Source organism: Glycine max, chromosome 11 (genome assembly GCF_000004515.6).
Source record: "Glycine max cultivar Williams 82 chromosome 11, Glycine_max_v4.0, whole genome shotgun sequence".
NCBI lineage: Eukaryota > Viridiplantae > Streptophyta > Magnoliopsida > Fabales > Fabaceae > Glycine > Glycine max.
In genome coordinates, this window is record NC_038247.2 from 33,923,282 (window position 1) to 33,935,413 (window position 12,132).

Genomic DNA, 12,132 nt, shown 5'->3' on the forward strand with positions numbered 1-12,132 from the left:
TAAGAAAAATTTCCTCCTTGCCGAAAAATTGCATTGCCTCATGGATGATAACTTGCATTGCCTCCTTGATTATATCCTTGGTGATGCAAGCTCCATTGGAGCTTGTAGGCCTAGGATCTTCTTCATCAATGGATTCCTTTGCTTCTTGGAAGATGAATGGCAGCGGAATGGAGAAAGGAAGAGAGAGAGGAGACGCCACTTCAAGGAGAAGATGAGTCTAGAAGAAGCTCACCACCATAGGAGGCCATGGATAAGAGCTTGGAGGAAGAAGGAGATGAATGAAGGGAGAGGGGGAGAAGAGCACGAAATTTTGTGATCCAAATGAGCTTTGAAATCTGAAGTTTAATATTCAAATGATCAAAGTTGAAAAAAATGCACACACATGACCTCTATTTATAGCCTAAGTGTCACACAAAATTGGAGGGAAATTCAAATTTCACTTGAATTTGAAATTGAATTTGTGGAGCCAAACTTTGGAGCCAAAATTTCACTAATTATGATTAGTGAATTTTAGTTATGGTTCAGCCCACTAATCCAAGATCAATTCCAAGATTCTCCACTAAGTGTGCTTAGGTGTCATGAGGCATGAAAAGCATGAATGCACAAAGTGTGACTATATGATGTGGCAATGGGGTGTAGTAAGCAAATGCTCACCTCCCCCTCTAAAATTTAATTGGATTGGGCTTCTACCAATTCAATTAAATTTATTTCCAACCACACACATCAAATATCCACTTAGTGCATGTGAAATTACAAAACTACCCCTAATACAAAAACTAGTCTAGGTGCCCAAAAATACAAGGGCTGAAAAATCCTATATTTCTAGGGTACCCTACCTACAATATGAAGCCCTAAATACAAGGACCAAATATAATGACATCATAGTCTAATATGTACAAAGATAAATGGACCCAACCTTGGCCCATGGGCTCAGAAATCTACCCTAAGGTTCATGAGAACCCTAGGGCCTTCTTCAGCAGCTCTAGCCCAATCTTCTTGGGGCCTCTTGCTCATGGTTCTAGTGATTGGTCCCTTCCTAGGAAGGATTGCATCACTTGGTGATTTTGGTTGGTCATATAATTTACTTTTTTTATGCTTCCTCTTGAGTCATGCAGGCGCCTGACTCATGAGCTCCTTCGCACACAACACAACCTCCTACCTACATTACAGAAACATTAGTAGGATTACCTAAATGTAGTTGTTGAGGAAGTTTGCTTAGGGTTTCTGTCAAGGTTTCCAGTTGCTTTGCTAAAAACTTGTTTTGAGCTAGTAATGCATCTTGGGAAGTGAGCTCAAGCCGACTTTTCTTTGCAGAAGTGTAAGCTCTATCTCGAAGAATTGCATTGTCGTTGGCTGCCATGTTTTCAATCAGCTCCATAGCTTCGTCGGATGCTTTTAACTTTACCTTACCACCAGTGAAAGCATCTAGAAGTTTCTTCGAGTGAGTTCATAAGCCATTAATAAAGATATTAAGTTGTATTGGCTCACTAAATCCATTCGTTAGAGCCCGACGGAGTAAACCGTGTAAGCGATCTAGAGCTTCGTTGAGTGATTCATTTGGAAACTAATGAAATGAAGAAATCCCAGCCTTGCCTTGTGCTGTCTTGGATTCTGAAAGTATTTCTTCAATAATTTCTCCATAACCTCTTCCCATGTTCTCAGGCTATTTCCCTTAAACATGTGAAGCCATCTCTTAGCTTCACGAGCAAGGGAAAAGGAGAATAGGTGGAGGTGAATAGCACCTTCCAGAACACCAACTATCTTGACTGTATTACATAGCTCCATGTAAGTGACCAAGAGGGCGTAAGGATCTTCATTTGGTAATCCTTGGAATAGGTTGCCTTATATAAGTTGTATGAGAGAATAGGGATATGAGATGTTAGCCGCTTGTACCTCTGCCTGCACAATACTTGTGAAGTATTGTGGTGTTGAGGAGTTGGAATAGTCCTCTAAGGTAACTCTCTGTGGCTCATCTCCTGCCATTGAGTTATCTACAAAAATAGAAAAAGGAGTGGATGTAGTTGGCTCGTCCAAATCAAGTGGAAATGGCGAGGATGCTGTAAAGGATGAGATTCCTCTATCTCCTTGATGTGCCTGCTTTTCTAGGTGCTCTCTCCTCCTCCTTAAGGCATTGTTCTTCCTACAGGTTGCCTCGATTTTTGGGTTTAGTGGAACAAGGTTTACCTTAGAAGCCTTACCTGCATACAAGAAGGCAAAAACAGCTCGAGAACATGCTATCAAGCCAAAGAATCTAATATGTATTAACAAATTAAATACAAAGAATCAAGGAATAAAAAATAATTGCTTAAAATCAGATTATTTTACTACCGAGTTCAAGGAACAAAGTCCTCGACAATGACGCCAAAAAATTGTTGACTCTTTGGCAAGCATACCAAGTTGCACAAGTAGTATAAAACATTAAGACCAAGTATCGAATTCCATAGGAACTATGCTTGTACTCTGAGTTATATATATATATATATATATATATATATATATATATATATATATAGTTATTAAGCAATTAGTGACTCAAATCGAATTTTGTTCATTGATTAACTACAAGTATAAACTAAAAGGAATTAACTAGAAAGCAAGGAACATGAAGGTTAATAAAACAAACGCTTAGAGTTGTGAGATGGTATTGTGATGAGTTAAGGAACGTGTTAGGGGCTTCGCTTCCGAAACCACTCTTGATGTAATCTTAATAGATTTTTCTCTTTTAACATTAATATAATTATAACCCGCATCTACTAGTCTATTCTAACCAAGATCCCTCAAGTGAAAGAATCCAAATCACTTAATATCGCTCTCAATCCCTTGGTGATTGATTACTAAATGATTTATATTAAGAGCAAAGATGCATGAACAGGCTAAAGAAGATCACTTTGTCCCTAGATATGACTCACTTTAGATATTCTTCATAATTTTTTAGCATACAAACATTTCTCAATATTTATATCCTAAAATAGTATATAAATATGAATTATCAAACCATAAGTATGTAAATAAGCGCAAGGATGAATAATAATAACAACATTACATTAAAAGATAGTTTAGAATCATTACATCAAAGAGAGTTTAGTTTGCAGAGCTCCCAACAACAGATGATTTTAGCCTCTCATTGTCATGAAAGACTTACAAATATAAAAGTGGGATGAAAGGGAAGAAAATGGAAGAGAAATGGATCGGTCAAAGAATTATTCTAAAATAATTAACTTTAGCATTTTTTGGATAAAAACTCATAAAAAGCTAAGTTTGTAATGTTTTAATACAAAATAAGCCATAAAAGAAGAAAAAAATGAGATAATTACTATGTGATTTTAGTATACAAATAACGTATGCATAACATTTATTAATAACTAAGTACTTGAGTGCATATATGTGTTATGAAACATCTGCATATTTATTTAATGCATGTTTTATGCTAAGGCTGAAAACCATGCATACTTTTGTTATAGTTACGTAATATTGTTAAAATACCTTGCCAACTAATTAATACTCTTATAATTAAAGGTAGTTGCTATGATAAACAGCACCATAATGCATAAAAGACTTTTCATAGATAGAATAAAGCCTGACCTCTTGTGTTAAATAAAATTTTATAAAGTCTTAACCGGCAATTTTTTTAAATATATCCTTTTGCCTTATTTATTGATGAACAACCGCCGCTTGTCTTATTCTCTTTATATATCCTTTTATTAGGAATTGAACTTGTCACTCTTTGTAATGTGCTTCTGGTGTTATCACATTAATTAGTTGCGCGCCAAGGGTTTGCACTCTTAATTTAATATAAAATAAGTCATTAAATTTTATTATTTTTATTCAGTTCATTTTAAAGATGAACTCCTTTTAATATGTTTGTTTAGTTAATCATATAGAAATAATCTTATTGATTAAAATGTATATTTTTATTTTATTACTCAAAAGAATGTGAAGTAAAATTCGCGTGACGTATGATATTTTATTTTTTAAAGTAAAATTAATGAACTCGATTTTTAGGAAAAAAAATGAACTTTGATTGATTATTAAAAAGAGAGCCAATGTTAAGCACAAATTGTGCCAGGTCTACAGGTTATATAGTGTGGCTAACAAAAGTAAAGTAATTAAAGCCAGCAGCCACATGGGTAGATATTTTATTAACAAATATCATTTTCCAACATTAGATATATTCAATCATGGAGTTGGACATGCTTCCAATTAATTTAATTATGGATCATTACGGCTATTAGTGCTAATAGTAGGTAGTTTTATACATCTCAATCTTAATTATGCACATGCAAAGGCTGCTTAGCAGCTTATCCGCGTTGACTATATATATATATAAGCTAATAAAAACATTGTCCTCGATCACTCAGACTAGGATATTATATTTGAAAAAAATATATACTAGGTAGTTTAGATCACATTGCTGATGTCTATTATTTCCATTAAATTTTTTATGATAAATATTCAAAAAAATTAATTGATAAATAAGAACCTAAAATATTTAATTATATATTACATAGTGTGTAGAAATTTATTCGGACAATGAAATATAGTTCTAGATCACTTCATAATTTTTAATTATCTTGGTCCAGCCCATGAATAGTGAAAAATCCAAAAATATTATGTTGTGAACATAATATTTTTGCGAGGGCAAACTTATATCATAAATTAAATTTTTATATTTCATTTCATATTATGGAGGCATTTATAATTATATATGTATATGATAATAAGAATTTTTTAAATTTTGTGGAGGAAATATTCCCATTGTAAGTCTCTATCGTCCCTGCTCATGAACATGATGCAACTCAAGGTTATATAGACCCATCTTTTCAACCTTAGACATGTATACTGATCGAGTAAATTTGAGATCGAATCCCAATAAAATGGTGCAACTAAAGCTCATAGCCTTAACCTTGTCGGTGTTGTGGTCATGGTGGAGTTTTGAGGGTGCAGTTGGAGACCCTCAACTCTTTCTACTCAAATGGGAGTGCGGCGTAGTCTCGGTTCATGACTTGTCCAACTTCAACCAAAATCGTAACGCAAGTTTGGCAGACCTGAGATTGCAGCTAGTGAGCAACCAAAGCAAGCACTTTGTCACGGCTCAATCAACCACTGGAGCAGACCCTGTCTATGCTATGTTCCAATGCCGGAACTACCTCTCCAACACTGACTGCACCGCCTGCTTAGCTGCCGCCACCACCAATATCCGCAACTGCTCCACGGGAAATACTGCCCGTATCGTTTATGACGGCTGTATCCTTAGGTACACATCCAAAAAACTCTTATATTGTGTGCAATTGTGGGAAAATACGACTGAACGGACCGCAATTGCAGTTGTGATGCGATTGTAGAGTGTCAAAATACCTTGATATTTCGGCCACAAAAGTGGTTGCGGAATGCAGTTTAAAACCATGCATCCTATATTTGTTCAATAATAGCCGGTTTTGTTGGTTTTGTGGAGGAAATTATAAAAAACAGAGGAGAGAAGAGAGATAATACGTATGCGGAGAAAATAAAATTATTCTATTCTCATTCAAATTGTTCTCAGCAGCGATACAATAAATAACAAAAGATAAACTAATTAAATAACAAAATATTAGCAAAACAGAATATTAAAACTGATTTACTCCTAAAATATAGGAAACCAACTTATTTATTAAATCTTATTTTAAAAACTGAAAAATAAAATATTATGCAGTTACAAAAGTATATCTTCAACACTCCTTGCTTTTGGAACAAACTTCAATTCTTTGAGTTCAAGTTTATTGATAGGTAGTGACTTTGTAAACATGTCAGCCAATTCATTTTTAGACTTGCAGTAAATTAAGTTCACTTCTTCACTTTGTTGCATCTTTATCAAATAATAGAATTTGATGTTGAAATGTTTAGTCTTCCCATGACACACGAAATTGTTTGCAATAGCAATGGCTACTTGATTGTCAACAAAAATACCAGTTTTATTCTTTTGAGCAAATAGAATGTTTGGCCTTGTTGTAGTGAGATACATTAAACATCCAATCAAACTCTCATAATATCCTTCATCAATGTTATCAACACATTCTTCCTTGCTGAACTTTTCCTTTTGATTCATTGGTGTGCTAACAGATTTGCATTCCTCCATTTGAAACTTCTTCAAATTTTCTTTTGCATATTTCCTTTTTTTCATGTTTAGCATTCTTTCAAGATGGCAATGACCAAGTCTCTTGTGCCAGAGTTCCATGGGTGTGACTTGAGTGAAATAAGTTGTATGCTCCTCCTCTGCTGGATCAAATGAAAAGATTTTACCTTTCATTTTAATCCTTAGAACTTCTCAGCCAAAATTGTCATAGATAAAACAATGTTGATGTTCAAAGGAGACTTTAAATTCCTTTTTAATCAACTGTCCTACACTTAGCAAGTTTTGGTCAATGTTAGGTACATAAAGAACATCTGATATTAATTTGATACTTGAACATGTTGAAATTGCAACAGTTCCTTTTCCTTTTACTGAAATATAGCCACCATTTCCAATTCTGACCTTTGAGACATTAGTTGGCTTCAAATCCTTGAATAGAGTCTTATCATATGTCATGTGATTCGTACAACCACTATCAATCAATCAACTTTCACTTGATTCACTACTCAAAAAGCATGTGGCCACAAACAATTGGTCCTCCTCGTCTTGATTAGCAATCTGAGCTCCCTCATCATGGTGATTTTTGTTGGGGCAGATCATCGCTCCATGCCCTATCTGGTTGCACTTGTTACATTTTGCATCTGGTCTCCTCCAACATATGAAAGGTGCATGACCTTTTTTGCCACAATGCTAACAAGGTGAATAATTTTTCTTTTTATCCTTACCTTTGTTTTGGTTATTTGCATTGTTTTCGCTGCTTGCTGGTTGATTCTTCTTGAAAAAATCCTTTTTGCTTTCATCAACTTCATGATGTTTGGCGGACAAAGCACCTTCGACAACACGATCTTGCCTCATTAACCTTCGCTGCTCTTGAGCTTGCAGGGCATGTAGCACTTCTGCTAATGTGATTTTCGACAGATCCTTTGTGTTCTCCAATGAAACTATAAATGCTTCATACCTCTCCGGCACCGTTACCAAAATTTTCTCTACAATTCTTGAATCAGCAAAATCACTTCCCAACAACTTTATCTTGTTGGCAATACCCAACAATTTGTTTGAGTATTCTTTGAATGTCTCTGACTCTTCCATCCTTTGAAACTCAAATTCCCTCCTTAAATTCAGCACTTGCATGCTTCATATTCTATCATCTCCAGCGTATTCCTCTTTCAGATAATCCTAAATTGTTTTGGGTGATTTAAGAGTCATGATTCTGATGAATATCATTTGTGAAACGCCAGTGAACAAACATGACCTCGCCTTTGCCTTCTTCATCTTTCTTTCCTTGTGATTTTTAATTTGGACCATGGTGGGATTTTCAGGCAGCGGATATATTTCATAATCATCTTCCACAACATCCCACAAATCCAAAGACTCCATGTAGGATTACATTTTCACTTTCCAAAGATCATAATTCTCTCCATCAAAGATTGGAAGAGTTATGTGGAAAAAACTTGTTTCACCTTCCATGGTACAGGTCCCGTGAGAATAAGACTCTCGATACCAATTGTTGGTTTTGTGGAGAAAATTATAAAAAACAGAGGAGAGAAGAGAGACAATATGTATGCGGAGGAAATATAATTATTTTATTCTCATTCAAATTATTCTCAACAGCGATATAATAAATAGCAAAAGATAAACTAATTAGATAACAAGATATTAGCAAAACAGAATATTAAAACTGACTTACTCCTAAAATATAGGAAACCAACTTATTTACTAAATTCTATTTTAAAAACTAAAAAATAAAATATTATGCAATTACAAAAGTATATCTTCAACTTATTCTTTTATGGCTGACAATTCATAAATGATTTTTGACACTGTTAATGTGTATCCTTTGAGGAAAGCAAAGAGAGACATTTTTACGTGAGAAATAGAGGGCTAAAATGAGTAAGACTAGCTTCGTCACTAGTCCTATAAAATGTAGGACTGAGTTTTAAACATGTAAAAAACAAATCCACAGAATGCACTTCGTCAACTATAGTGCTTTTATCCAACTCGAACATGTAGGTTAATTTTACATTTAACACAAATTACCAACGGGCTAGGTGATTATAGATTATTGAAACTGTGTGAATTAGACTTTTTAGATCTGTTTTCATCACTAGAACAGGTAGGTTGTCAGTTCATGTGAAGGAAAAATATAAATGCTTGTTGACATCTACAGAGATAGGGCAAAAAAAGATTAAAAAATATAGATATGATAAGTAATATGATCCGATAGGAAGAGAGGTGTTCACGGTGTGTTTAAAGTAATGGAATGTTCGAATATCATTACAATGAAAAAATATGTCAGAATTAATTGACTTTAATGTTTGATGCTTTCAAATGTGTTTGACTTTTGAGGTACGAGAACAATGACTTCTTCGACCAATATCGCATTACTGGCAGCCACTCACTTTGTGGAGATCAAGCTGCAGATGAAAGCACTGGTTTTGGTACCATTGGACAGCAAGTGCTGATAGATCTGCAAATAGCAACACCCAAAATTAGTGGCTACTTTGCGGCTACCAAGACACATATTGCTGGCGGTGCAATCTATGCCGTTGCACAATGTGCTGAAACTCTAACACAACACAACTGTTTGGATTGTTTGTCAATTCAACAGATTGGTGTACAAGGTTGTCTTCCCAATACAAATGCCAGGGTAGTCGATCCTTCTGGGTGCTTTATGAGATACTCGGAGATACCCTTCTTTGCTGATAACCAAACCATTGATATCAGCCCCTTCTTAAAACAAGGTACAAAGGCCATAACTCCATTTAATAGATGTTGACTTGAATGAATAAAAATGGACTAGAGTGGTGTCATCTCTTATGGGTATAAAGATAGTTATACATTTTCTTAATGAACACGTTTTCTAACAGACTATATTATTACCCGAAAATGAAATATGCTGAAAAAAAAATTATGAGCTCCACTTCTTCTTTAAGGAGTCTCATTTATAATTTTGCAGTTTCCTTGTCCAGAGGAATTTTGAGAAAATAATGCATGCAGCGAAACTGTAAAAGGTCTTTATCCTGTGATCCAATTTTATATATATTGACATGTAGAGTAAATTGTTAATTTTTACATCATTTACCTTAAAAGTTATACCTAGTGTATATGGTTTATGATTAATTGAGATGCACTGTAAAAAAAATTATGCTTTCAATGCTTAGAAATTAAACTCTAAATTTTAACTAATAGTAAAGGAATGTGTTAAATACGTACCACTTCCACTCTTCATATAATGTAATATCAACATCAACATCTTGAATGGACACGGCATTTGGAATATTTGAGGTCAACTTGTTTTTTTGTCTTGAAGGAGGAGGTTCAAGTAAGAAGTGGTTCATTATTTGTGGTGTTGTTGGGAGTGCAGTCCTAGTTGTGATCCTTCTTTTATTATTTCCCTGGCATAGAAGATCCCAAAGTCCCAAGAGAGTTACTAGAGGTATGACTATTTGGAAAGTCTTTATGTGATACTTTAATTTGCATCCAACTATTACACAATTATCAGCTCTTTTCTTTTTTAAAAAAATAAAAACTATATGAATCCATGACTTTATTCATTTGTAAAGAAAAATCAAAGTTATATTTTACTTAGCAGGTACCATAATGGGAGCAACTGAATTGAAAGGTCCAACCAAGTACAAGTATAGTGACTTGAAAGCTGCAACAAAAAATTTCAGTGAGAAAAATAAATTAGGAGAAGGAGGCTTTGGTGCTGTATACAAGGTAAACTTGAAGTATTCCTCACATTTCAATTGCGATACTATGGAGTTTTTTTTCTTGTTAAATATATTTTTTTATATCTGTAAAATAGTTCATTTTTATTTTATCATCTAAATTTTTTATTATTATTTTATTTTACTACCTAAAAAAATTATATGTTCAATTTTGATACTACATAAAATTTTTAGGTAGTAAAAGAAAAATAAAGTTTAGATAGTAAAACCCAAATGAGCTATTTTACATGTATGAAAAACACATTGAAACATTTTTTTAATGTATACTTGTCAATAACTTATTGTAAGATCAACCAATACTAGTTTGACACAAGTGGTGACACTTTGTGTTATTTAATCAAGTAATTCAAAGTTTGAATTTTCACATCAGGTATAAATTATATTTAGAGAAAAATAGTCACCTTCTTTATGCTCACAGACCTCACAAACATTAGTCAGCTTCCAATAGTGACTACATATATCAATACTGTGTTCAGAAAAAAAAAATGAAAGACAATATTCATTATAAGCAACGCATCTAGTAATAATTTTTAATTTTGATGCTATTAATTGAATAGGGTACCATGAAAAATGGGAAAGTCGTTGCAGTCAAAATATTAATTTCAGGAAATTCCAACCAGATAGATGATGAATTTGAAAGTGAAGTAACAATTATAAGTAATGTTCATCATAGAAATCTTGTTCGGCTTCTTGGTTGTTGCAGTAAAGGCGAAGAAAGAATCCTTGTTTACCAATACATGGCAAACACAAGCCTAGACAAATTCTTATTTGGTAAGTATCAAGTGATTTGTGTAAGTTTTACTTTCTTAACACTATTCTTTACTCCCTTAGACTGTGTTTGATTTAGAGGAGAAAAATAGAATAGATAAAAATAAAAAAATATACATAATTTGGAAGAAAAGAAAAAGTAAAAATAAAATGATATATTTTGTTGTTTGTTTTAAGAGAAATAAGTGAGAAATACTATTAGAAAGTTGTTTAGTAGAGATATAATAGGAAATTAAATATGTTGGTAACTTATTTTCCTATCAAAATCATACCAAACAAATTTCCTCCCCCATTTCTGTCACCGGGAAGTTAATTCCATCGCTTGTACCAAATAAAGACCTAATATTTTTAGCATATAAACTTGCAAACAGGAAAAAGAAAAGGTTCCCTCCACTGGAAAAACCGCTACGATATAATTTTGGGTACAGCAAGGGGATTGACTTATCTACATGAGGAATTTCATGTTTCTATCATACATAGAGATATTAAGAGTGGCAATATCCTCTTGGATGAACAACTTCAGCCAAAAATTTCTGACTTTGGGTTGGTGAAACTCCTACCAGGGGACCAATCTCATCTTCGCACAAGAGTTGCAGGAACATTGTAAGTCCAAATAAAACTCCAATGCCTCAAATTCAAAATTTTAAAGGGTAAAATGTACTTCCCCCATGTATGTGTTTACTTGAATTTCTTGAGATTAGTTTTAACAAAAGAGGTAATTAAAATCTTTCGTGCGAAAATTGTAGCATGTTATATATTTGGGTGTTCTTTATTTAATTACGAACTTTGTATTATATGCACTTGTCAGGGGATACACAGCACCTGAGTATGTAATCCATGGTCAATTATCAGAAAAGGCTGATACATATAGCTATGGAATTGTAGTATTAGAAATCATAAGTGGTCAAAAGAGTACTGATGTGAAATTTGTTGATGATGATGGTGATGAAGAATATCTTCTTCGACGAGTAAGGAATTTCCCATTAATATATACCGAAAATTAGTTGTTTTCTTGTAACATTTTACTATATGAACCTTGGTTTTGACTATAACAGGCTTGGAGGTTGTATGAGAGTGGCATGCTCTTGGAATTAGTGGACAAAAGCTTAGACCCTAATGACTATGATGCAGAAGAAGTGAAGAAAGTCATAGCCATTGCATTGTTGTGCACTCAAGCATCGCCTGCAAAGAGGCCAGCCATGTCTGAAGTAGTAGTTCTACTCAGTTGCAATGAAATACTTGAACATATGAGACCTTCAATGCCTATCTTTTTGAAGTCGAATTTAAGTCCTCACGAAGACATCTCTGCTGATGATTAATTTATAGTTATATGAAGCCAATGAATATTCCTGTCCAGTTCATTATTCTAGATAAGTACAATTATGGCCAGAATTGAAATGTTGGTTTTTATGCAATTACATAGACGAACTTATTTTTAAAAAGTTTGTTTTTCATTTAATGATATAGAAATAATCTTATGGTTTAAAACGTACACTTGGCGAAAAACATTTTATTTTATGTTAGTAA

The 12,132-nt window shown here is 33.7% G+C and overlaps 1 protein-coding gene across 1 annotated transcript; it reads left to right on the forward strand.

Annotated features, from left to right (window-relative positions):
* The first annotated feature begins 4,874 nt into the window (after positions 1–4,874).
* Positions 4,875–11,924, forward strand: CRK30 (cysteine-rich receptor-like protein kinase). Its single transcript, XM_041006851.1, has 8 exons — positions 4,875–5,254; positions 8,453–8,847; positions 9,423–9,542; positions 9,699–9,826; positions 10,395–10,608; positions 10,977–11,208; positions 11,414–11,573; positions 11,661–11,924. Exons 1-8 carry the CDS (start codon positions 4,875–4,877, stop codon positions 11,922–11,924), a joined length of 1,893 nt encoding a protein of 630 aa, XP_040862785.1.
* The last annotated feature ends 208 nt before the right edge of the window (positions 11,925–12,132 follow it).

What these genes read in the sequence shown, in the direction of transcription:
- CRK30 (XM_041006851.1), top strand. Translation starts at nt 4,875, where the DNA reads ATGGTGCAACTAAAGCTCATAGCCTTAACCTTGTCGGTGTTGTGGTCA. An exon ending in CCTAGACAAATTCTTATTTG is followed by an intron (nt 10,609 to 10,976) that starts GTAAGTATCAAG and finishes ACTTGCAAACAG; the next exon opens with GAAAAAGAAAAGGTTCCCTC. An exon ending in ACAAGAGTTGCAGGAACATT is followed by an intron (nt 11,209 to 11,413) that starts GTAAGTCCAAAT and finishes TGCACTTGTCAG; the next exon opens with GGGATACACAGCACCTGAGT.